Genomic DNA, 27,973 nt, shown 5'->3' with positions numbered 1-27,973 from the left:
GCATTTATTTTCTCTTCATTAAGTGGGTGTGAGTTGCATTTGATTAGGAAATGTGACTTTTAAACGCAGGATCACACCTCCAGGTATCCGGACTCGTCTTTGTGGTTTGTGTGTTTTTTCCCTCTCAGCACCGCGGACAGCTCCTAACACTCCGCTCAGCTGCACGCGGTTCAAACTTCAGGCAGCTACACCCTTCCTTCATTCACTCATTCATCTCCACTGTAGTTCACATCCACGCGGGTTTCGGGCTTAACACCTCAACAGGATATGCGTTGGGTTTTCCCTATCCATTCCTCCCACGGCAGCGCTGGAAACTGAAGAACCCTGTTCAGGTAAGAGATGTTTAGTTTGGTCTCGAGAGTTTTATGCTTTTAATGACTGTAGGTGCATTTTTGTGAACTTCTACGAGCTGGTTTCTAGAGAATGAAATGTTGTGTATTCAGGTTTGAGGAGATGAGATCACCTTTTATCTTTATAGTCTCTAAACTATATTGTGTAATCTTGAAGTAAAGGGGATGGAGAAATACATTAGTGCGTGATGTGTAATTTCCTGTCAATGCGATAATTGTTGTAATTGAGACTTTTTAAAGGGTTCATCATATAATAAGCACATTATACATAATCTTTGCATGCTACAGCAATGTCTCTTCACTGCAAAATCATCCACATGTGCGAGCCTGCACACAACAAACAATAGATCTCCGATGTCGCTCATTTGGCAAATCTCATTGTTTGATAATAAAAAAAAAAAAGTGCCTAGAAAGCCGAATTAAAAGCCAAACAACTTTAAGAATTGGTTTGCTGCAGGGTGCTAGAGAGAAGAAGAATGATTATCTTGTTTGGTTTCTATTGTTCGGGGTCATTTCTTAATAGTTTGACGATGCTGAAAATGTATGAAAATCTATTATTTTTCCTCTTTGAACTAGAGAATAATCTAGATTGGTAGAATCAAATACATACAGATTAACATTATGCTGTTGCATGTTAACACAGGAACAGGGAGATATTGCCTGTGTGCCTGATCCTGTGTTATACGTTATTTATCGTGTCATCAGGAGTTTAAAATAAAATACATTTTTAAACACACTAGGAATATAAAGGAACACCCTAAGGCGCAAATATGTAGAGGCCGTGTCGCTAATCCTGGACAAAGTCATTAAGGGAAGCAGAATGCACTGTGGATGCTTCCTCCAGTCCCAGGGGCATCTGTGCTGCATGTTCAGCAGATACAAACACAATAAAAAAAAAACTCATAATGCAGTTCCCCCACCACACATAGTCACACAGAAAGAAAGTGTTTAAATACTCATTATACATGCATTTATGTTATACACTATAGAAAATGTCAGCTTTGTAAATCCTCCTTCTATACGACTGAGAATCTGAAATTATGTTTGAGCCCTGCGCTCACAGCTGAAGATGTTGATTACAGTAAATTATTCAGGTCATGGCTGACTGAAGAAGACTGAGCTCCGCTGCAATCATCTGAATCCAGAAACAAAAAAAGTAACAAGAGGGGGAGGTTGACCTGTGCCCCCCTCCCCACAGCTCAGTCCTGATTGCAGTCTTTCTCACCTGTTACTCACTTGATGGTGCTGGAAGAGTTTTGGAACTAACAAAGCAAAATAAATACTCATTAACTGCAAAGAGAAACGACCAACTAAGCATTGAGTTTTGAAATGTGCTTAATATGGGCTGTATTAGCAACCAGCTACCTGTGATTAGATCCCTGCCAGATGCATCACTCTGGTCCTATCAAAGAGGACAGCTTAATAGCTTTCTCTTCCTTATGGCCTTGTGCTTCCTAAGACATGTGCAGGTGTGGTTACATCTGGATGTCTGCCAGTAACGTATCACATAGAGCCCGGTCTATACAGTACACCTAACACTCATAACATCTGTTTAATAGAGTATATTTAAAGTCCCTCTGCACCACTGTCAATGTAGCTGTTTATTTACTGTTTTGTATTTTGTGAGCTTAACTTTAGTGTTAACAAGAGACAGTTGTTTGGCTGTGAAAAAGACAAAGGTAAAGTGATAAAGAAAGATACAAAATAAAAGAGAACTAGAATGTTCAGAGTGTACATTTCATAAAACATAAGCATTTAGTGGGTTTAAAAAGTCTGCTTACTATTCACAGAAGATGTGGTCCCGATCAAAAATAAATCAAATGTGTTTAAATCACACATTCCTACTCAAGTAAAACCATTTCAGCATGGACTTACTCAACTGAAAGCATAACATATCTTACAATTAATTAATGATGTGCGTATGACTCTGCTGCACCGACTGCCAATGACTCATTCCTATTTTACATTTGTTGTGTATGTTCTATCAACTCAGCTCTGTCAATAACTTTAAAGGTGGGGTAGGTAAGTTTGAGAAACCGGCTCGAGATACACTTTTTGTTATATTCCATGGAATGCTCTTAACATCCCGATAGCAATGAATATCTTAAGTGCTTTGACAAAAAATCCATTAAAAAATCATCTGTGGAAGCCGTAATACTGTAAAAAGCACGACCAATCATTTTAGCCGGCCCGGCTAAAATGACTGGATGGCCTACCTGCCTGTCAGCCTTCCATCTGTGCACAAACTTATCTCGTGCCCTCATTGGTCATGTGCGCGTTCGTGTGTGTTGGAGGAGGGGCTCTATAAGGAAGTGGCAGATTTTCTCCGGTTGTGTATTTTCAAATTCTAGCGATCTCGAGCCGGTTTCTCAAACTTACCTACCCTACCTTTAATTGTGAGAATTGATAAACAAAGAGCTGTTAATCAAAGATCTCAGGACCAGAACAAGGCATGTTTCCTATCTTTGGCACAACCACTGATGTGTGGCTTCCCCCTCTGTCCAAGAAATATCCATATTCAAAACGATGGTACAAACTTTCCAGAGAAATGTTCCCTTAGTTTAGAACTTTATGGCACGGATTTCTCTTTTGTGAGCCAAATACCTGGTGTCCTTATCCTCAATATAATTCTGACCTGCCAAAGCTCTTGAGCTCAAAGTTTCTTGAATCATCAAACGGGGTCGCAGCTTAACTGTATTCAAAAGAGTACTGTTTGTTAAAGTTCGTGCTATTCTTTTTGAACTAGCATTGATTCAACAAGGCTGTAGTTGCCCACCCTCCTGTTAGGTTAACACTGTCAGCTCTGTCAGCACTGTTGCCATTTTTAGCACTGTTTTGCTATGTTCACACTACAAGCGACAAAAGCAGACATGGCCAGCTACAGTGTCACTAGGTCACCGCCGAATTGTCTCTTAAGCACTCTTTAAAGAAGTTATATTGTTAGCAGTAGCACTATGTTTTGCTTCCATTTTTTACAGGAACGGGTGTGGGGAGAGAGAAGGGGCTGGAGATGGTGAAAATAAAAACATATAATTGGTTGACTCTTTGCTTTGTTATGAGAGAGCTGAGAAAGTTGAGTCCAGCCCAACTTTGATTTGTAGTGCGTCATGCTACATGTAACTTCAGTCTCCCCTTTCATTGAAAAGACTTGTAGCCTCAGTCTTGATCTCGTGAACGCAGCACTAACGTTTGAAGCACCGTAGCCATGTCCACGCTGAGAGCTTTGTGCAGGCGAGCCCAGCCCAGACTCTTAATCATAGATATGCCCTGAATGTCGTATATTGCCCCTTTAATATAAAAGCTATATCTTCAGTAACCCCTTGTTGTCTATATGATGTGAGCAGATACATTGGAGTTATTTCTCGAGGGGGGATCTGGCCTGGGCATGGGGCCTGAAAAGACTTTTCTCCTAACCCCTTAAGTGACTCCCAGTGGGAAAAACCCTTAAGCTCTTCATTTTTTTAATCGGCATTCTTTGTGAAAGGTGGTCCTTGCTGTGGGATTTTATCTTTTATTTCCTCAAGAGTTACTGTTTAATATATGATTAAGAAAACACCTATATATCCCACCGAGTGTACACCCCCACAGTTGTGATAAAGATAATCAGCTAAGTGACTTAATTGAATAAATGATTCCTTGTTTTAGAGAAACACTTTGGATTTCCTTAGGCTTTTAAGAAAACACCCACACTTTTTTGTTTTGCAAAATCCTCTCAATCCATCAACAGAAGTGCAGTCACAAGTTCACAACTTTGTTTTTATTGATAGGTGAATAAAAAAGGTAATATTTGAAAAGGCAATTCGAAAGGCTCTCTGAAATAAAGGTGGAAATAGCACTGTGTAATGGTGCGTGGTGTTTTTTAATAAAACACATCACGACTCACTCTAACTTTCATTTCGCAAAGGCAAGAACTCATTTAAGAGAGATTGAAACCTCTACTTTAAGAACTCCTCACAGCTCTAGGATATTGATATTTTTCTTATCTAAATGATGCAATCTAAAACCATAAATGTGAGCTGTCATCTCAATAACTTCAAACCTCTCACTGGTGACTGTCACGAGTCCAGGAATAACACTTTTAATGATTTTACCCAAAAATCTGGTGTTTCAGGACACTCTATTTTTACAGTGTGGTGTGAGGATGAATAATGCAAGTCTTCAATATAAACCTCTGAAAGAAAACCTGCAGACATCCATCATGGCGTTTCAGCCAATCATCGGCTCTGCAGTAATGATCTCGGAGAGACAAAGAGGGAGAATGAATGTTTGATGAGGGAGGCAGAATGAGGCTCCTGGGAGGCGAGGGGACCGGTGAACACATGCAAGGGAATCCCCTTTACAGGTGGAGGGAGAGGGGGGGGGGGCTGTTTGTAAAACAAAAGCATAAAAAGCCTACATAAAATATTATAGGGTTTGTTTTCCGTATGTTGAAAATCTCTACTGATTTTGTGACAGTCAATGTAGCGATGCAGCAGACTGCCACATTGACTTTAGTCTTCCTAATTGCTGCTTCTCAAAAATGCCATGAGATTTACTCACCAATATCCAAACCTCTAAGACCTCCTCGCTCTTTAATTGCTACTGGTATAAATAACCTTTTCCGAAAAGGTCAGCAGCTTGGTTTTTGGGAGACAATTCATTTTTGTACTGATGTAACTTCAGTGCGTAATATCGATCCAGTCAATCCTTCTTGCATCATTAATTCAATAACATGTTATACTTGTTGTTCTCAGAGATAATCCACGTAACATTTCCTGTAAATGTCCCTGACAAGTCCAGCCTCTTGAAAGTGAGGATTTATTTGCTTTTATTCTAATCACCACTCCTTTTTCATGTCCTAGTTTCGAAAAGTGTCTTTTGAGGATAAGACTGGAGGTATTCCAAATGTTTCTTAGTATAAGTATATCTTAAAATGACAAAAAACGAAATGTTCAAAGTCTATGTAGTCAGCTTCTCTGCCTGGAAGAGCGAAAAATATATATACGCAGACAATATATGCAGAAAAAAAGAGGTTTAGTCATTTGTATAACTTTTGGAAACTGCTGTATTATCAAACATGACTCAAAAAGGACTCGATTGTGCACTTGATGGGGACTTTTTCCAGCCATTATTATTTGCACTTGTTGGTTCTCTAGTAGATATTTACTGCATCAGAACAGTGTATTGAGATAAGCCCAAAATACAGGGTGCACATGTTCAAGTCAAGCCATCTTTAATTACATTATTTGTATTCATGCATAATAACATTCTACACAATGTGCTTTACATAAAAACGACATAAAAGTAAGACAGGTCACACAACTAAAAATCATTGCAGGATACACAAATGCCATGTTCATGGTAATTTTATATCACCAAGGGAAATGTTATTGCTTGCTGAATAGTTTTAGTCAAAATGGCGGTTTGTAATACAGAAATGTCAGGCATACGCAGTAAAGACTTGATTGTTGGTTTGGTCTTATCATGGGATTTGATGAAAATGTGAAAAAACGCAGAGTATCAACAGCCTTGTCCTTTAATATTTATCAAATTCAATCAGGTATCAAATATTTGATACCAAACTATCATAGCCATTTGCCACAGGTGTTTCCGGGGTTTGAGCTTAATGCATTGTTTGTGCTCAGTAATGTGTGTGTAAGTGTGTGGGCACTTTTGAGCCTTCTTTCCCATTAGCGGACCGTTTTCAGTCTTCTCCCCCCCACCACTCGTCCGTTCTCTTTGTCAGCTGGAAATGTGATTTTAGGAAAGCCTGACTCCCATTACCTCAGCTTCCTCTCAGCCATCCTCCAAGTCATTCCACAGGGATCTCCAGCCTGCCCCCCAGGCCCAGAGCTGCATATACTGTAGACCTCCTCCACTGTTCAACACTTGCTCTGGCCTGGGGGGATATTACCATAGTAATGCCGCACTCCACTCCTGGGGCAAATGAGTGTCATAAAAGAAATCCGCCTGTATGGCATCTTTCTCAAACCCTACCCTTATCCTTCTTTTCGGGTGCTGCCCACACTCCTCTTATTCTTCTTCTTGCCCTGTCACATCTGCTATCTGTTTTTGTATTATTCTTTTCCCGCACGCACCCCCTCCTCCCATTCCTTCACACAGTCTGGTTTGAAGTGTGTGTGAGGCTGGCAGGCTTTACGCTCTTGAATTAAAAAGGCCATCTGGTGAAGAGGGAAACAGAGAAGGCTGCATAGGAGGAGAGAGGAAAAATGAGAGGCATAGTTTTTCTTTGAAGTTAACGTGTAGACAGAATCCTGGGTGGGATATTTCATCTAAAGTGTAAATAGTGCAAGTAGCATCTGTCATTTATGCATTTTCACACAATGTTGAGTTATTCTCAAAGGCTATAACATGGTGTTAAAAATATTTATGTTTTCTTTTTTTAAAACCCACGCCAGCCATAACAAATTATAAACAGGTGTGTTCGCCTCATACATATATTTAATGATTTGTTCAACAATTTGGAAGGTAACCTTATTTGCTTTCATGCACATAGATGATAGATCGGTACCACTCTCATATCTGTGCAGCACATTTCAAGGTAGCATCAGCAGATTTTATATTTAGTTTGTTAATCTACATAAAAATTGTGTAAGCATAAACATGTTTTCTTTAAATGTCCCACTAATGCATGGAGTGGAGTTTTTAATAACATATAAAAAATGATCCAAAGATTAACCTTTACAAAGTACCTTTCTTAAGAACATTTGAGCAAATAAAGGACATATGGAGATCACCAGCTTTTATGCTTTCAACTTTCAAATGCAATCATTATATGTAAAGACTTTCCAAAAGTGATGTAAGCTCCATCATATCAGATCCGTTTTGATATTGGACTGCAGTGAACAAAGGCTCTGGTGAGATGAAGGTCTCCTGGTGAATTGGGGGGGGGGGGGGGTGGACTGACAACGTGTCAGCCAGAAATCCTTTTGTCACCATCCTCTCTGGAGGCTGTGTGCTTAAGTGCTTTAGCAGTGTTATTGGCAGCTTTGTTTCCACTGCAGAATTATATGAAAGATAAACACATTTAGTCAGCTGACAGCCCAGACTTGTTGTTTATTTCGCCATTTGGGCATTTGCTGCTTGTGCGCCAATGTGTCCCACCCTGCCACTGTCCAACAGGGTCAACTCAGGAACATCAAAAGTTCCTTGTAGTACACAATTGTAATCCCTCGTTGTTCTGCGGTTTTCTTTATATGTACGGGAAGTAGTAATGACTTTGCCATATGTACAGGCTGTTGCTATGGACTTTCACTTGTTGACATGCTGCTGAGGGAGCAAAAGGAAATCCACACACTTATGTAGTGTGGGAGATAAGTACCCACGTTCAACTGTTGGTTCATCAAATGTAATGCAACACATCTTATTTCTATCTAAAAGGCTGCAGTGTTTGCACCAGACGCACCTCTAAAGGCTAAAACACATTAGCGGTGTGAAACAGAGGCTTGTATCCGTCAGTTATTGTTCTTTTTGAGATGTGTTCAAAAGGCAGAATACAAAGGGAGAGAAGCTGTGGAGTCGGGTGAGATTCTCAGTTCACAGAGCAGGTTTCCCAGTTCTCCCACAGGACCTAGCACCATGCATGGTCAGACTGCCCCACTTGTCTTGGTCTGTCTTCCACTTCCTCTTCACCCTCCCTATCTACTAGCAAGTTTCCATGGAAACAACAGGAGAGAGAGAGAGAGAGAGAGAGAGAGAGAGAGAGAGAGAGAGAGGTCTGCAGTCTGACTCCTGTTGAGAGCTGTACATTGTTTTAATAGGTAAGCCAGTACTTTTGGAAGAGCAAGAATGAAATATGAGCATTAATATCCGCCTGCTCTGCTTTAATAATCTCTCATCAATACAGTTAATTACTGCTTGTCAGGCTAACTTGACTTGTTGTAGCAGTGGATATGAGACAGATCATTCTGGCTCAATAATTTACTCCAATAAACGTCTCCCACACTCAACACTCTGCCTAATTAAGCCCCTGGGATTTGTGGGGACTGACACTAGGACTGAACGGGAGCCCTGCGTCTCTTCTGCTGAAATCCAAGCATGATCTGGATCAGCGTGCAGTGTCACTTAAATCAGGACGTGAGACTGCATAGTATTGATGCTAGATGTATCACCATTCTGACAAAAAAAGACTTCTCTGTGGTAAAAGTTCAAACATAAATTAATAGAATTTGTAAAAACAGCTTTGCCATTTTGGATTAATGTGGGTATTTTAATCGTTTATAGTTTGACATATTTATTTTATAGATTGCAATTACAGCGGAGCATATTCACTGCTCCCCAAAGTGTGGTACAGTATCTGGCAATCTGTGGTCAATTGTGTTTTGCAGTAACTCAGACATTGGCCTCCTTTTTTCTTTCTTCTACAGTATATCCAGCAAATACCATTTTTTTGCTGACCCTAGACTCGAGTAGCTGCTTTATTTACTTTAATTCAAACACAACAATAATATAAAAGGCTTTGATATTCCAAGGACAAGAGAGGCTCCACTCGACACACTGAAACCCAAAATGGGCTGTTTGTCTCAGCGTGAGTCACATCTGTTTTTCTTTAGCTGTGAGTGAGAGAGGCTCACAATATTTTGAAGTTGCATCTCACTTTGCATTGAAGACAGAGGGACAAATGAATACGTTAATGTAGCTCAAGATACAATCACAGTTATTCAACATGTTGGCAAAAAGCGAATAAGTATGCTTGTAATAGATTTCAGTACTTCATCTCTTTTGATTTGCGTGTGGATTTCGCTTTTGTTGTGCATACATCGTGTTTTTGTAAAAACTGCGTGAGTAGTTAATGTGATTTGACAAACAATCCTTCAGGACATTATTTGTTATCTCTGCAGACTTTGGGTGTAGAGGAGCATGTGCACATGTGATTTTAAAAGAGTTGTGCAATCATCTGCCTCAGAAGAGAAGTAACTGGAGGTCGGACAGACAATGAAACAGAAGGACAAAAAGAGGTTTAAAAATAAAAATGAAACCTCTTATATTGAAAACATGAGAAAACCATTTGAAGGATGTTTCTGTTGCCCTCGGTGAACTTTGCTCCGATGGTGAACTCTCTCCTCAGGGATCATATCGCTGATACGCTAACGCTACAGTAGTTGTGTAAAAGAACTTTTGATGGCTGCTTACAATAACCTTTATAGTGTCTACTTTTTCTGTACTGCATATCACATCTATTATTCATTCAAATCAAATTATATAAATATTACTCACTTGTGCAGATCATGTCAAATACCCAATGGGACGAGTGGCAGACACAAGTGTGTGTGTGAAACAAAGAGATCATTGTACTCCATCTCAAAGGCTGTGACTGCATTTCTCTCTGTTTGATCTGCAGGCTGTAAACTACAAAAAACTCTGAGGAGGAGGAGAAGGACGAAGAGGATGGGGCTGATGCTGTAGATGGCCTCTGTCAGAATAAAAACTCTGGTGCTGTGAGACCTGGAGCTGCTGCGCCTCACTGTTCTTTTCTCCAGAGCCTCCGTCATCAAAAGCCAACCAGACGCTGACCAGAACCTCAAGCAGCACAGTGACCTCGCTTTGCCCAGGGATATGTCATTGGGGAAATCCCCTGTGTTGGGGGTGCGCCCTGTGCCCCGACCCCCCTGGCTGTCCCGCCTCAGCCTGCTGTGCTTCTACGTGTCTCTGTTTGCCCAGGCTCCCCAGGGCTTGCCTGCGGTGGGTTATACCACTGACACCAAGAGGGAGATCACACTGGAAGGAGATTTGATGATCGGCGGGCTGTTCCCTGTGCACCAGAAGGGCGAGGGAGCAGAGGACTGTGGGAAGATCAATGCTCAGAGAGGGATCCAGAGATTGGAGGCCATGCTGCTGGCTTTGGATGAAATCAACAAGGATGATCGCATCCTGCCTGGAATCAAACTGGGAGCTCATATATTGGACACTTGCTCTAAAGACACCTACGCTCTGGAGCAGTCTCTGGAGTTTGTCAGGGCCTCCCTCACCAAAGTGGATGACAGCGAGTACACATGCCCCGACGGCTCCTATGCCATCCATGATGACGTCCCTCTGGCTATCTCCGGGGTCATAGGAGGCTCCTACAGTGATGTCTCCATTCAGGTAATTAAAGCACACAAACTGAGTGACAGATATTGTATCTGCAGTAGAATAATTCAGTTTCAATGTGCTGTTTGCCATGAAAGAGCTGGTTTAAAGGGACTTACATTTAGTCAGGCAATTGCAAAACGTGTATTTAACTATCAGCTAATACAGGTTTGAGATAGAGAGAGGGTATGTGAGGGACTGTGATGGATGGTAACATAACTGTCCATTTAGACTTAAGTACCATGTGCAATTACCCCTAGCGAGATGTTAACACAGGGACTTAATGAGTATCGGTTCCGCGAGGAGGATCTGTTTACCTGTACGCCCATATGCTTGCCTGATCTAATTTAGAAGATCTCTTCCTCTTTCCCGGTAACTCACACTTCGGCAGTGATCCTGTCAGAGGCAGACGTGCTACAGATGTTGTGCTCGGGACAGGCTGACAGGATGACTAGTGACGGCATGATTTCGCTCAGCAGCAGCGCTCCTTTCGGCTCACTCACGCTGATGCGATGAAAGCTCTGCTAATTGGTTCTCCAAATCTTCGGCTGTGATACGGCTGCCACATCAGTGTAATTTCAAGTTATTGTGAAAAGAGATGGGTGGGTCACGTGAAACTGAGAAATATACGTGCCTTTTAAGCATTATCTTGAACTCATCCTCCTGGCTCTGACAGCTAGAGGAACGTCCTCTCGCTGTCTCGGCTGAAGAGTATGGTTCACCTCACTCGAGACGTGCAGCCTCGTGTTCCAGATAGCTGCTTGTTTGAAGACAGGAACACACTTCTGTCCATCCAGAAATAATAATTGGCTTCAGATAATTGATAAGCCATAGACAGAGGGAGTGTGCGGTTAGCAGCTTTCCCCCAGTGGGTACTTCAGGACAATGGACAAGTGGTGGCATCTTTCCATACATTTTAGTCATGATTTGTAGAAAAACAGTGGCCAGCAGGAGACATGTCAGCACTCAGATGCCAACAGATAACAAATCAGGGCTGTTTCCGTGTTTATCTGCTGCCATACAAAGGTTTCTCAAGGTGGTACTCTAAAGACCTGTTCATATTTTTGAATTAAGTTGAAAGCAGTTTGGAAAGAAATCAATAACAATGTATTTTATTTGAATGATTTAATGCTACTTTGAACAGTATGTAAGGTTTAATATTCCCTTGTTGTGCTGGAACTCTGTAAACATCTCTGTTTTCTGCCCTGTAGTTCCAAGATAAATGGTTTGGTCTCCCTGCTGACAAACAACAATGCCAAAATTACAGTACAGTGCAATGATACATTACGCAGGTAGAGACAGACTAGGAAACAAGAGGAGGGATTCAGAGGACCCATATTAAGATCGCTTGAGAAAAGGACAGTTTGGAAATAAAAGATTTGATAAACGAGCTGTAATTTGACTGAAACTCTGCATCTGGGGCTCCTCAGAGATTGCCCTTGTCTTGTGGTAATGTATGGATGTACTATACAAGCCTGAGGTCTGAGGTCTGCCCCAGCTCCTCACTGAATCTTCCTCATCAGCAGGAGTGCACCACAGGACACAGTTCCCTTTCCCACCATGAATAATCCTCTGTATAGTAATGCAGTTGGGTTGTAAGGTATGTTAGCTCTTGGCTGGTTGCTGAGCATCTCATCATTGAAGACAAATAGACTCATAGTGCCTTTTAAATCACTTTCTTTCTTTTAAATAAATTATTTCCTTGCCTCAATATTTTGTCTTTGTCTGCATATGTCGTTTTGGAGAAATGCTGTTACAGAGAGATGTCCATATGGGGCATTGGTGGCATTTCTGTGCTGCCGCTGGTTGTTGCTTTACGATCTCCACCTCATGTTTCTGTCCTTTAGCTGCGCTGTGCATAATCTATAGCCAGTCAGACCTTTGCGTGAGCCTGCCTGGCTGTGTGAAAGGCTTCCATGTTTGCCCTTCTGCAGACGTGTGTATTTCACCCCGAAGGCATGGCAGTTACTGGACAACTAACAATGTTATTTTAAAGACCCTTATTGCCATGGTGACATGGTGTAGCATGGTGAACTGACAGGTGGCGAGTGCTGTCTAAATCTGTCACAATTAAGGAGCGTGTTGCTCTGCTGCTGGTGTTGCGGTGTGACAATCGCAGATAAGGGGGCGGATTTGGCGGCAGGGCAGGCCTAGCCATGCCGGCGTTACATGGGCACAGATTGAGTAAAGTGTGGAGGCGAAGTCGATGACGCTTTCACAGGCGAGGTCCTGTCCTGCCCATCTGTGGCTGCTGCTGGACTGTCTGGTGATTTGGCAGAGGTGTGCCTGCACACAGAGGATGTCGAGGGATCGAACAAGAGATCATGTTTCACAGAAACTCTGACACAGTGACAGGCAGATATCATCATGGGGCTGGGGGGTGGGGTGGGGGGGGAGGTGGAGTGAGTCAATAAAAGCCTGCCTCTTAAACAGTCACAGGAAGGTCTGTGATGCCATCTGGACGGTTTGAATGAGTAGAAATATTCATGTGATTGAAGTGTATCTTCACTGTGGTCTCTCTACACAGCAGGTTATCAGTGCTAAGAGAGTAAGGGCCGAGCAATGACATGTTCAGTACATTCAGCATCTCTCCTCATGTGTGAAGAGCGGCAGATACTACAAGATACACGTTAACCCTAGAGTTGTTGCATACTGAAAGCAAGCTTTAATCAAAAACAATCCTCAAAACACCGTTAGACTGCATTGAATATCTGCATTACAGAGGGTAAATCACCCTTGGTACTGCTCTTTGTCCTAAAGGCGTGGGTTAATCAGAGATGATATATGATATTTTCCACAATTACAGTACAGGAACATCTAGCCTCGGGGCTGGCCTCTCATTAATACATGGAAAGGACTGTTACCCTGACGGCAGTCTTTGCTGCTGGATATGACTCACTTGTAGGAGAGCATCCCAGAGGAAAAACATTATAATCACCGCGGCGCATTAGTGGAACAACACCTCTGGAATGTCAAACACTCAACTGCTCACAAAAGAACAATTCTCAGTCATGATACACAGATAGAGGACATTTCTGGAGCCCGTCTAATTAAACAATATAAAGCAACCTACTCTGATCTTTCAGAGCAGCACACATACATCTGTCTGGGATGAACACCTGCCTTCTTCCAGGGTATTTGTATGAAAGTTAGTATTGTTTAAAGGTACCTTTTGAATGAATTGGATTGTTTTTGCGTACTTTCTGAGATGGGGTCAAATTCAGTGACAAATTGGACAAGAGAAGACACACTCGCAAGGATGCATGCTGGAAAGTAAAAAGATTGATTCTGATATGAACACAGTTGCTTGACATTTGCAGACTAAACTGTGTGAGCGGAATAATAACGTAAATGTATGGGCTTTCAGACGGATCAAGAATCTCATCTTTTATCCCCCACAAACAACCCTATTTATAGAATTGTCTTCATCTGCGGGTAGACAGTGCCAATTTCTGAAGCACATATGAGTCATACAAAGGATTTAAACATGGATACACACATGACAGAATTCATGCCAGAGAGAACAACAATGATGAAACATATCAGTAAAGCCATGCAGTGAAAATGCATTATTCATGGGTAAAAAGTAAAGAACGTGTTCCTGAAATCGTAAATAATTCACATGTGATTGGATTATTCAGTGGTTTGGCAGAGCCCACTATTTGTGCAGGTGAAATGCATATCATGACCATCGCACAGTTATTAGATATGAGTGACAGCATGGGGGAGAGAAAGCTGAGCCCCAATTTGGGTTGTCAGGTTTTTTCATTTTTAGTTGATCAAAAACAGGTTGTTAACTAAATAAATGTAACATGTTTCCTGCTGCTTCCTATCGAGTCTGTGGTGTTTGTATGACAGAAGGGAACTGATAAGAGATGATAATGCATACTGAGCAGCAGAGAAAATGAATGATATGAATGCAGGTGGACGTCAAAGCTGAGTAACTGACATTGTAAATGAAAGGAAGTACAGCCATAGCTTAACATGTGGTTCCATGGGCTGAAGGCTTTGAAAGAGGACTCCAGCATAAAGGAGATTCATATTATCCAGCAGGATGAGGGGGCAGGCCTTGATCAAAAAACATCCTTGCTCTAGGTATCCAACAGTTCGTATATCCACCCCGTTAAAGCCGTTGCCAAGCAACTAAATCATAAGAAATAGACTAATAATGATCCACAGCATATTACACTATGCATGGACTGACTGTGCTGCATGTATACTATGTGTTTGAATGTGTGTTTCGGGGCACTGCAGTGGGCTGTGTATGTGTGATACTGAGTGAGCTAAGGACTGCTGCTCTGGGAAAATGGTGTTATTGCTGTAGAAGCACACTGAGACAGTCTTCTGGGAAGAGCAGATGGGCTTTTCATGTTGAAAAAAATCATGACATTTCCAGAAAGTAGGCCTGATATTTCCTAGACCACGAGTCTCTTATTTTCTCTATACCTGTATACCTCTAGTTCTGTCATTTGACTATTGCCCCAACTGTGCCTCTTCTCACTTTCTTTCTCTCTTTCTTTTCTTTCTTTCTGTCTTTCTTTCTTTCATTCTTGGAGTTTTTTTATGGAAGACTTTAGGCTGTATACATAGCTTTTATCTTTATGTGTTATACCACTGTATTTTGACATTTCACATGGGCAGCAGAATTATTCTAGCACATGGTGTTGGCTGGTGCCTCAGGGGTATCTGTGTAAAAACAGTATACGACAGCTGAAAAGAACATCCTGTTACTCGGTGTCTCTGTGTCAAATGCAGCTACCGGGTCCTGTTTGCTCTCATTGCTTGAAATGAAACCACCCTCACAGTAATCTTCTCAGTACCCGACCCTGTAGTGCAAAGCCACAAAAGGGCACTTCTTAATTTTCGTAATTAAATAAGATGCAGTCTGATGTAGGATGATCCCTTTAGATGAATGGGTGGGATTGTAAGCCATGCTGTGCAGCTAATGGTAACTACTTATTAGATACCAGCAGTTTAGACTTATGAATTCAACAAAATTGTTAAGAAACCTCTTATGCTTAATTTGTTTCCCTCCTCGTGTCCTATTTGGTCTGAATACAATTAAGTAATGCCTTTTGGTTCCTTCTTGTACTGCAAACATTAATAACACACAATATGTTACAGGTTACTTCTCTAAAGTGGAATTATTATTAAAGGACATGCATTTAAAAAAAAACTCTAATCGCCTTATGTACTAATATTGTAAAACATAATGACTAAGTTAAAGGTGGGGTAGGTAATTTTGGAGAAACCAGCTCGAGTGCGCTAGAATTTGAAAATACACAGCCGGAGAAAATCTGCCACTTCCTTACAGAGCCCCTCCTCCAACACACACGAACGCGCACATGACCAATGAGGGCACGAGATAAGTTTGTGCACAGATGGAAGGCTGACAGGCAGGTAGGCCATCCAGTTATTTTAGCCGGGCCGGCTAAAATGATTGGTCGTGCTTTTTACAGTACTACGGCTTCCACAGATGACGTTTTTTTATGTATTTTTTGTCAAAGCACTTAAGATATTCATTGCTATCGGGATGTTAAGAGCATTCCATGGAATATAACAAAAAGTGTATCTCGAGCCGGTTTCTCAAACTTACCTACCCTACCTTTAAGTACAATAAATGTATTCTAGACTGTTTACCTCAGTGTACACATATGCATGATTGCATACATTTACTGTACAGCAGAAGCAAAGATGCATGATGAAGCAATGGGAATGAAATACAAAATGCCATTAAGATAATTCAATAAAATCAGTTTTTAAATTGTTATAAATTGAAAAACATATATTTTTAATATGTAATAATATGTTCTTTTCAATGAAGGCAGGCTTACAAATATAGAAACACATTCTCACAGCCTCCTTAAAACGTGCAGCTATAGGCAGGAAGACACAACCCCCTCCAAGCGCAAATCGCTGAAGGATAATGTCCGCAGGACGTAAACTTGACACAAACACCCTTAAAGCACTACGCATCTCCCTCCCTTTTATCGCAGCTTGTCTGGTGTCATGTGACGTAGTCCTCAAGCTCTTCTGTCTACCCCTCTTGTCCTCTTTTATCTCTAGCTCCAGGACTCTTGTATCTCTTGTGAACCCGTTACAGTTGAGATTCTGAATGAGGATCCTTGTGCAGTTCTAACTAGTAAGCAGGTGGGCCTGAGGTTGAAGTGCATCACAAAACAAGTGCATGTAGAATAATATTAAGTGGTGGAAAAGAGGAACGTGGTTACTGTCTATCCCTCACCACAAAATGCTCCATTTATGACACCAAAATATCTATTACTCTAAAATACTATAACTTTTCAATACTATATGTTTTTCTTTGCAAATACTATGGTCTCTACACGTGTGTCAGTCATAGGCCCTGGCAGGTGGAAGGGTCTTGGCTTTTCATATAAGCCATGTGAATATCTATATAATGATTTCCAATAAGCCCATTGTATTGGTGACAGATCTGGCACGGTGCTCTATAACCTCCATAAACCACATGTAAGTGGATTACTCAACTGGCATTCAGCTCCCTTAATACGCTGCAGTGAAATTACTCATTCACAAGCAGAGCCAAATTACAGAAACATTGACATTTATTTTTTTAGTTTTATACCTGTGTGGAGAAAATGATCACATTAACACAACTATGCCTGGCAATTCCCTTTGTCTGGTCCTTCTGCTTTAAATGTGTAATGCGTACCTCAATTTACACGTGAATCTGTTGATATGTTAATGCACTTACGTGGGTTCTGTGCTTTCTTTATCTATAAAGACTCAACGCTCAGAGATGGTTAAGAGCTTCATCTTAAGAACTGAGTCTTACTGGCCTGGTTTCAAATCCCTGCAGAACCTCCTGTGCATTCCCTTCAGGAGCTGGCTCAGCTTCTCTGACTTGTCTTTGTATTTCAACATGCCAAAAGAAAACAGAATGTGTCCACACTCCTTAATGTGAACACAAATATTCTACCACAGTAACTCCAAGAAGTTATACCCACTCAAGGAGTAACACCAGGATTTAAATCATCCATTAAATCGCAGACACATTTCACTCGTAAATGCTCATGAAAAATAAATGTTATTGGTAACACAGAAAGGTATTTCTTATGAATGGTTTGAAGTGATTCAAGTTTATCAAAAAACAGTTTGAAGTGATAACTGCTCTTCAAAAATCCTACTTTTTATTCTCTGAACACATGCTGAAGTAGCCTAAGAGATCAAAGGAAACATGTTTACAAGAAGAACTCAATTAATCATATTCCAATCCTTCCTTCTGATATAGTGTCTTCAATTAGCAGGTGTTTTTATGTATGGAGAGAACTCATGGTGCACCATCATGCAAGAGTCCTTGTGTGGACTGGAATTAAAGCAGAAGTTGTTGAATGCTTTGCTATGTGACACACTTGTGAGGCTTGAAAGCAAACCACAACTTAAATCCAATAAAGCCAGGAAATTAAACAACACAAGCACATCTTTTGTTAGGGAACGTTTTTGATTAGGAGGGAATTTTTATGAAAACCCTTGTGAGATCTAGGAATTGGTTTGGGTACTTTTTGAATATAGATTTGGGTGTGAGGTTTTTTATTTTCCTTAAGAGAGATGAGCGCACGCCCGCCAGCTGTCTCACCACATGGTCAGAAAGACTGTCAAGGCGGTTTAAGGAGGTACACCATTTTATGTACAAATGTTATTATTAGCCTGTCTGAATAATTTGATCCTCAAGATCACCAGAACAATCTCAGGTTAGAGCAGCCTTTGATCTGATATGAAATGCTCACTCTTATGATTTTAAACTTTTGTCTTCAGTTGCTAAACCAAACGCAATTCAGAAATAGTTCTAATGACGAACTGCTCATGTTGTTCAACTTTGCCTATATGACATTGTTTGGGTGCTGGTGAAAAATCAAGTCCAGTCACTCCTGATTGTGCTGTTGCATCTCATTTTCCTGAGAAATGTTTTCTCATTAATTCCAATAAATCTAGTGGTCTGGAAATCACTGCCATTGGCTCATTTAATATGCATCTCTCTGATCCTGCAGAATAACAAAGATCCTATGATTAATATCCATTGAGGCACATCACAGTAGATTTGTTGTGATGTTTCAGTGTACTGCCCTCTCTTTGAGCAAGGACACATACTGATCAAGAAGAGCCTGTTTATTCAGTTCTACTCCACCTTTATGTTCTCCTAGCACATTTGGTCTGTATTTCTAATATATTTGCTATTCCCTTCTTAAGTTAAGTACTTCAGTAATTGTTTTGACAGCTCTGCAATTTTCATCCTGGCTGCCAAAAGAACCTATTTAAATAGCCAAATATGGGCCACATCATACTGAACATCTAATATCTACTTATACAGGGTGAGTGTCTTTTAATTTGTATTAAATTACTTCACAGAAGTCCTGCTCCACAATGTAGTAATTCGATATAGGACTGATAAAATAAATTCAGCGGGAAGGAATTTATATGTGAGTTTCCTCTTTGACTTTCTCAGGAATGATTCATTGGCATTCAAGATGTTGCGCCATGACTTAGGGGGCTGGTGTGAGAGCCGGCATTAAAGTCAACCAGATTTTGACTGATCAGACTGGCTCCCCCTTAGGCTTCCACAGAAAGGCCTGAAGCAAAAGCTCGGCAGGAGCTGCTTCTGCACACTGAGCGCAGTGTCACAACACTGACAAAACCTATTACACAGAAAAACGAGTTTCAAGACTCTTTGATACTTGCTGCCCTTTCGTTTCCCAATCCCTGCCCTAACCCCCTCTCTGTCTCTCCCTGCGTACTCCTCTCTCTTCTCCACAGCAGAGCAATAACTTGCAATTGTTTACACAGCAATAAAAAAATAAAAAAGGTACACTGTCAATCCCAATAGTTGTTAAATGCAGAAACGTGTCCCTCAGTCAGCATGAGAGTTAGAGTTGTGAAAGACCCAGCAGGGATCCAGTGAAGAAATTAGAGACTGGGGTGAGCTAATTGCATCTGCAGGGGAAATATTTTATTGTTTTTTTTTTGGGATAATGAGCAATTAGAAATATGGCCCCAGTTGGCAGGGGTATGTGTTCTATGTAAAGTGTTATGAGTGTTGTGAGTGTTCATTCGAAAAATCTCAAGTAAAATCTCATAACAGTCTGCATGTTCATACGTAGCCTACTTACAGAACCCAATGAAGGTTTTTGGGTATTGTTTGAAGCCTGATTTAAGAACCAAACATAATCATTATGTCCTTCCTTCATTCCAGGTGGCCAACCTGCTGCGCCTCTTCCAAATCCCTCAGATCAGCTACGCCTCCACCAGTGCCAAGCTCAGCGACAAGTCCCGCTATGACTTCTTTGCCCGAACCGTGCCCCCTGACTTCTACCAGGCCAAGGCCATGGCAGAGATCCTGCGTTACTTCAACTGGACCTATGTATCCACAGTGGCATCAGAAGGTGACTATGGTGAGACCGGTATTGACGCCTTCCAGCAGGAGGCTCGTGCCCGCCAGATCTGCATTGCCACGTCGGCCAAGGTGAGCCGCTCCATGAGCCGCTGGAGCTACGAGAACGTGATCCGCTCCCTGCAGCAGAAGTCCAACGCCAAGGTGGTCATCCTGTTCACGCGCAGCGAGGACGCCCGTGAGCTCCTGGTGGCCGCCAACCGCATGAACGTCAGCTTCACCTGGGTGGCCAGTGATGGCTGGGGGGCGCAGGAGAGTGTGGTGAGGGGCAGTGAGGCTGTAGCCGACGGGGCGTTCACCATCGAGCTGGCTTCCTATGGCATCCCCCAGTTCAATAACTACTTCACTGCCCTGCACCCGTACAACAACACCAGGAATCCCTGGTTCAGAGAGTTTTGGGAAAACCAGTTCCAATGCAGCCTCCATGACCTGGGCTGTGGGAAGCACTCACTCAACGAGATACCGTTTCAGCCAGAGTCCAAGATCATGTTCGTAGTGAATGCTGTCTATGCAATGGCTGCTGCCTTACATAACATGAGGCAGGCCTTGTGCCCCAATTCCACCAAGGTGTGTGAGCCTCTCAAACCTGGCAATGGCAGGAAATTCTACAGGGACTACATTCTCAAGGTCAAGTTTGAGGGTGAGTGAAATCTTAATGAAGTACTGTTATTACAAGTTGCTAACAGATATGATGTCTTACTTTGCAAAACAAATTCCTTTCTTGTCAGTATTCTGTCATCTGTTTGAAACTTCATTCAAGCCTCAATATAAAATAATTGAATTTCCTCAAGTGCACTCTGCATGCACTGGAGGCTCCCAAATGATTTGATATCAATTAAGATTCAATGTACCAATTAATATAAGATGTTGAATTAGTGCAAGAATAATTCAACATGTTTATACAGTGCAGCTGCAATAAGTTTTAAATTATTCAATTTGCAAAGATGAAACTATTTCCTCACCCTCGTGCCTGCAGGCTCCCTTTTTCACACATTTTAACTAACTGTTAGTTTCCAAAAGACTGAACACAGCAGACATGATAAGGCATTTGATTTATGTAAAGAATATCATTTTCATTGTTGGGAGACAGAAGAGGACCAGTGTGCCCTCATCCAGCTGTGCTTTTCTGCTCTTCACATTTTTCTGGGGAGAATACCCAAAGGGTTTTACTATCCAGAGACCATGAATTGGATTAAAGGCCTAAATTAGTCATTCCCCAAAGGCATTGCTAAACCCTAAGGAGAAAACACAGAAAAGGTGGACCCCTAACTACATATTTAAAAATCATTCGATGTAATGGATAACATATACTTTATGATATACTGTATAATGATACTTTACATATTTGATACCATCTGTACGAAAAATGTGTCTGTCACAAATCTAGTGTTACATGCAGGATCTTTCCTTCAGCTTAAACAGACTCAAACGGTGGTGTCCATCATGTAAATTGACAATGTGCACCTGTGTCCTGTCACAATCACTGCTCCGTCTCAGTCTGTGCTGCGAGAAAAAGTAAAGAGACAGCTGAGATACATACAAAGAGATAAATGTTCTATGAGACTGCACTACCAGAAACATTTACCTCAAGAGTTTATAGTACAATGTACAGTGGCGTTGCCCCAAAACTGATATTTATGCTTTGCTTTCACAGTTTGTATATAGACCTGGCACTTATGATACAATGACCTCCTTATACGGCGACCTGTTATTTCTAACACTCTTTTGTTTCACCTTCAGCGCCATTTCGTCCACCAGAAACAGAGAATGAGGTCCGCTTTGACACCTTTGGGGACAGCCTCGGCCGTTACAACATTTTCCACTACCACAAAGAAGATGGCAACTATGTCTACCGTAAGGTTGGGTACTGGGCTCAGAGCCTGACCCTGAACACCACCCTGATCCCCTGGGCCAGCCAGGTTGTGCCCACTTCCCAGTGCAGTGACCCCTGCAGGAAGAATGAGGTGAAGAGTATGCAGCCTGGAGATGTGTGCTGCTGGATCTGTATCCCCTGTCAGCCCTACCAGTATCTGCTGGATGAGTTCACCTGTGCTGAGTGCAGATTTGGACAGTGGCCTCTGAGCAACCTGACAGGCTGTTATGATCTGCCTGAGGAGTACATCCGCTGGGAAGATGCCTGGGCCATTGGACCCGTCACCATTTCCTTTCTAGGGATGATGTGTACGCTCTTCGTCATTGGCCTTTTGCTTAAACACAATGAGACACCCGTAGTGAAGGCCAGTGGCCGTGAGCTCTCCTACATTCTTCTGCTGGGAGTGTTGATGTGTTATTGCATGACCTTCATCTACATAGCCAAACCGTCCACGGCGGTTTGTACACTGCGTCGGCTCGGCTTAGGCACTTCATTTGCAGTGTGCTACTCAGCCCTTCTGACCAAGACCAATCGCATCGCCCGGATCTTCAGCGGGGTGAAGGATGGAGCGCAGCGGCCTCGATTTATCAGCCCAGCCTCCCAGGTTGCCATCTGCGGTGCTCTGATCTCCTGCCAGCTGGTAGTCGTGGTATTCTGGCTTCTGGTGGAGAGCCCAGGGGTGAGAAAGGAAGTGAGCCCGGAGAGGAGAGACGTGGTCACCCTCAAGTGTAACAGCAAGGACTCCAGCATGCTCTTGTCGCTCACCTACAACTGCATCCTCATTATCCTCTGCACGGTCTACGCCTTCAAGACCCGAAAATGCCCTGAGAACTTCAATGAGGCCAAGTTCATCGGGTTCACCATGTACACCACCTGCATCATCTGGCTGGCTTTCCAGCCTATTTTCTACGTTACTGCAAGTGACTACAGGGTGAGTCAAGTTAGATTTGACATGCTTCATACAGTAAATAATCAAAACACATGTTTTTTTTATCAATGAGATCTTTCCTTTTTATTTTGCTAAATCTTTTTGTTGTTGTAGAGATGGCTTTAGGTTCTTGATCCGAGCAGATATAGCAGCTCATGACTTCTTCTGCTGTTGAATTCGGATTTTATATGCATGAAATCACAAATTAATGTTGGCTATTATTGATTCAGCAGTCAGTCGTGTCTGTGTTGCCTCTGGCTCTTAGGAATATATATTCTTTATTACAGCAACTTTAATTATTCGCATACTACGGATTTTCATTTGCTCCCAAAGATAAGAACTTGACCACTCTTAGTTTACCTTCAAAGTTAAAATATTAATGAAGTGAGAGTAAATTATAAAATATGCATGCTTAAACCATGGAGAAGTATAACAACCAGACAAATATCTTATTCTCCTCACAACCAAACCTAGTGGTTGAATAATTACCATAAAGTGTGGTCATCTAGGTTTTCCTAAGAACAAAATAGCATAGAGAGTTTGCTCAAAACTAAGAGAGAAAGAGCTCTTGATATCCCTGCTGAAATAAAAACCTATGACAGGAAGTGATTTTATCCCTTCAGCCTCAGCATTTCAACAACTCAATCTAACGCTGAAAAAACAAGGTTTAAAGTGATCCACAGAAATGCTTCTAATTTAACATGAATCCAGACAGACAGACAGACAGACAGACAGACAGACAGACAGACAGACAGACAGACAGACAGACGTATAATATAGTCACCAAAGCAAAATGGAGACTGACAAGATAAACCGTGTTCAGTCCCTGACCCTGTGTGCTGACACATACTGTACAGTGAAGGGATAGCACGTCAGAGCAAAGGGTGGCCGGAGTCGTGGGCTTTTATTCCTCTGGGGTCTGAACAGCGAGCAGCGAGAGAGAGGCAGAAATTGGCAGAGGAATCCCCCGACACCAGCCCCTCTGCAGAAACATGGAGAAGGCGGGCGAGACCATGAGGACTGAACGTCCTTGTGTGTCCCTGTGCGTAGCTGTGTGGAATGGAGTGTGAAGGCCTGGGATGCTGAGTCCCAGCTGTGCCCTCTGTCCTGGGACTGCAGCGAGGCTCAGAGGAACCTTCACCAGGCCTCCAGGCAACAGCAGCCATTCACAGCCAGAAAGGGTTCATCAGTTGGACGCAGATATCCCCTTTGACCGATAAATAATTACTGAAGCTATCGACTTGGCACAGCGTCTTCAGGGACATATTATTAGTGCTCTCCTAGTTGTATTACACCACTTCTCAAAAATGTTGTCACAGTCTGATGCAAATAGTCACATGAATAACAAATACATATTTGATTGTGGTATGTCATGAAATGTTAAAGCAAACTTACTACTACTGAACCATGAATAACACATTTGATTATCCTATGAAATATTGAGGATGTTCTACACACCCTGAGGGAGAGGATTCTCCTCACACTGTATGCCAGCTCTGGTCATTTCTTCTTGGTTTGAATCAACACCGTAGCATTTTTGTCTCTAAAATAGCAAAGAGCCCCTTAAGAGCGTTATCTCACACATACAGGAAAAAGTGTGAAACTCATATCTCGGTGTTTGATGAAAGAGTTGAACCAGGAAAAAATCTAGGAATGTAGCATTAAAAAACAAAATGACAGAGATTATCTGAACCAGTAGAGAACAAATATGATATAAATATTTTTGTTTTTTTAACAATAAATGCTCATTAACTTAACTCATACAGTATGTTAAGGTTATTTACAGATGATCAACTTTATTCCACTGAATTAATTCAAGGTCCATGTCACATGACTAGCTTGTGTGTGGTTCATCCAATAAAGCTTAATATGTGCAGCACAGAGCCTAACCGAAGGAAGAATCTCTGCTGTGAGGTTCTCTGGAGGAATTAAGATACCTGAAACAGCAGACAATATTTTTTACCTCCGAAGCAGCAGTGCTGTATTCGTATAATAAAATAAAACCTCTGAAGTTATAGAAGAAAGAAAAAAAAAGAAGAAAAAAAAGGTACAGAGACTAGCAGAATACGTTGTAGCCATGCCCATGCTATCCTCCACACTCGAGCAGAAGACATTTGGAGACATATTATTGCAAAGGCAGATTTCTTGTTCCCTACTTTTCCAAAGCAACATCTTGTGAATTTTTAAAACCACTTACCAGGTCATTCCTATAGACTTCTGTCCTTAGTTTTATTCAAAACTGTTTCTGAATTAAGTAGAGGACATTTAGCCTCTGTGCAGTTTGGTATTTCTTAGATCATTAGGTGTGAGCTGTCAGTTTGCCTTTTTATTCATCCCTTTTTCCATGTATGCAAATATACAGGTCAGATATATAGGAAAGAAAAAGGGGTGATCGCAGCATTTCGGATATTAACATCTTAACCCAGGACCAATCAGTGTGTCAGTATATCTACATTATTTCAGAGGAAGCCTAATGTGAATTTGAACGAATACAAAAAGTGTATTGATCTCAGAGTTGTAAACATATCAAATATATATTTAATTCCTATAGATATTCTTATTCATTAATTATTAATCCCTTTCTTTTTATATTTTTTTTATCAATTGTCCAATACTATTCTAATAATTACTCATTATGTATTGTGAAAAAGTAAGAAACTCAATTCATATTTTTAAGATGATTTAACTCTCTTGTGTAAATAAAAAATGGGATAAACTGACTTTGTGTCACCAACATCGCTGGCTTTACTAATTGGTTGTTTTTTTGTTATTGCTATAATCATGTTATTTGTTTTTTGTGCACAGTGAAATGGTTGGTGCCCCCATTATTTTAATACCAACATTAGCATTCAGAGTGAAAACAGACACCTGCTGTGGCGTGTGAAGATTGGATGCACCTGCCACACAATGCTGGGTGGGCTGTATTCTGTTAGTCAGGAAGAAAAAAAATCGGCACAGAAATTGGAAATGAAGGAGCAGACCGATGATACATAGCAGGATGTGGGCAGGGTGCGGGAAAAAGAGCGCGAGTTAAGCAGTTGACTGACAAGCAAATAAGCAGATCACTTAACACCTCTCTTTATCAGTCACAGTCTTTCCTCCTCTTGTGCACCTTACTTTGATTCTGAGTTATAAAATATGTAATTCTTTCCTCATTTCTGAGCCCCTTCTTTATTAAAACTAATATGTGTGTACATCACAATGGGCTTCAACCTGATGTCAATTCTAGTATGATTCCACATGAATACATTTAATTTAAAACATTCTGGTTGTTTCAAAGTCAACTCATCTCTGTGGATGATCTAATACACTAATATCCAAAAATTGCACACAAAAAGAATGCAACATTAACACTGGGACTCGAGCTGTCAGAACATTAATACTGGCACTGTGTGACCTTTTAATGTTCTAGAAAGCTAGAAATATGAGTTTAATTTTCTGTTTCTTAACTCAAACCACTGAGTAATGTCTGTGAATGTCCCTCCTCTCCTTCAGGTGCAGACCACCACCATGTGTATCTCTGTCAGTCTGAGTGGGTCGGTGGTGCTGGGCTGCCTCTTCGCTCCCAAGGTCCACATCATCTTGTTCCAGCCGCAGAAGAATGTCAGCTCTCTCAGAGTGGCCACCACCCGTTTCAGCGTCACCACCGGCCAAGGCTCCAGTTTCTCTCAAGGTAACACTTAACATACAACAACATGATCATAGTTACTGCCAAGCTTATAACCAAAACAAATAAAACAATCCTCAGAACTTAACTGAAATGTGATGTTATATAATTATTTATGACTACTCTATAACTATAGTAAGCACCTTTCCTTCAAAACTTTGTATAAATCATGCTCAAAGCAAATCAGACATTTTTACATTTAAAATAAACATTTGGAAATGTACGCAGGATAAAATACAGAACCTTGTTCCAGTGAAGTGTAATTTGTATGGGTGGGAATCACTCAGCGTTATGCTGGGTATTGCGATATATTGTTAAATATTGCGATTCATTACCTTTCTTCAACTCCAATTCATGCAGTTTGACTCCATCTTATCAGCCCCACCTAGTGGACTAAAAAAGCAAATGATACCAAAAAGTTGAATCCGTATTTTCAATATTTAATAAAATAATGTTACTTGGCATCTTTGCAAATAATATTGTGATACTATACTGTATCGATTTTTCGCTTCACTCCTAACGATTTCTAATTTTTTTTATTAATAAACTACTTTTGTTTCTAATAAATTATTTAGAAAATGTGATATTGACAGATATGACTACAAATCAACAGAATTCATATAATTGATTACTTGATTATCAACTTCTGAATAGCTAAGTGGAAATGAAATGGCCAGGGCAAGTGGAATATATTATTTTCTGTATCTGTATTGTTTTTGTAAACCTAAATAACAATTTGTTTGATGGTTTTCAGCATCAGCCTCCAATGTTGTTCCAACTGTGTGTAACGGACGAGAAGTAGTGGACTCCACAACGTCCTCCTTGTGAAGATCAACAGAGTTCCTTTGCCAAGCATTGTAAAGAGTTATTTAATCACTAGTCCTGAATCAGGTGTCTCAAATATTAAAGAGGTCATACAGACGATCGTCCTGACTTTGTTGTCCTCAAAGTGCTGTGAGTACAATGTCCCGATTATTTTATTTTGTTCTTTGACTCGTAGCAATTGAAATGAGATGCCAATAACGTTGCATATAGCCCTTGTTTTTATTGAAGATTCTACTTGCAACAATGGAGTAAATTATAGTAAATCTGTTAAATGTAATATATACAAGACGTTTTTAATGTAGATTTTGGTGAACCAGTTTGTGCTTTCTTGTAATTTATGTAAATAAAATGTGTTTTTTATTAATATCAAAGTTACTTTCAGTCTGCCTTATTACTTGTACACCATCATGAGATGCATATTCCAGATGATAGGATATACAAAAATGGTTTGAGATTTGCTTGGCTTGACACTGTAAACATTGAGACAAATGTAAAAACCTGGTAGTCAGATTTGCCAACATTCTGTCGTTGTTAAGTTGTCATTTACACTTTCTTACCTGCTGCTGCAATAAACTTAATATCTGTAGTTTGCAAGATTAACTGCACAGAAAACAGATTACTTTACACTTTAGTACTTTGTCTCTCATTCAAACACTCACATCAATCATACACTGATGATGACAGAACTGCCAGCCTAAGTGTTGACCTGGCCAAATTAGCGTCTTGCTTATGGACACTCCTGTGGACAAAGGGAGTAGGGGATCAAACCATCAACTGTCTAAAGAGTATAACGCCTGCTCCTGAGCTGCAGTCCGAACATGTGTGGAAAAGGTGGAAT

At 41.1% G+C, this 27,973-nt stretch overlaps 1 protein-coding gene across 1 annotated transcript; it reads left to right on the top strand.

Annotated features, from left to right (window-relative positions):
• Window positions 1–155: 155 nt before the first annotated feature.
• grm2a (glutamate receptor, metabotropic 2a) lies at window positions 156–27,506 on the top strand. Its single transcript, XM_034138624.1, has 6 exons — window positions 156–332; window positions 9,691–10,433; window positions 19,645–20,482; window positions 21,583–22,646; window positions 26,139–26,316; window positions 27,065–27,506. Exons 2-6 carry the CDS (start codon window positions 9,906–9,908, stop codon window positions 27,136–27,138), a joined length of 2,682 nt encoding a protein of 893 aa, XP_033994515.1. The 5' UTR covers window positions 156–332; window positions 9,691–9,905; the 3' UTR covers window positions 27,139–27,506.
• The last annotated feature ends 467 nt before the right edge of the window (window positions 27,507–27,973 follow it).

Source organism: Trematomus bernacchii, unplaced genomic scaffold (genome assembly GCF_902827165.1).
Source record: "Trematomus bernacchii unplaced genomic scaffold, fTreBer1.1, whole genome shotgun sequence".
In the NCBI taxonomy this organism is placed as follows: domain Eukaryota; kingdom Metazoa; phylum Chordata; class Actinopteri; order Perciformes; family Nototheniidae; genus Trematomus; species Trematomus bernacchii.
The sequence above is the reverse complement of the archived record's forward strand: the minus strand, read 5'-3'. Positions and strand labels throughout refer to the sequence as shown.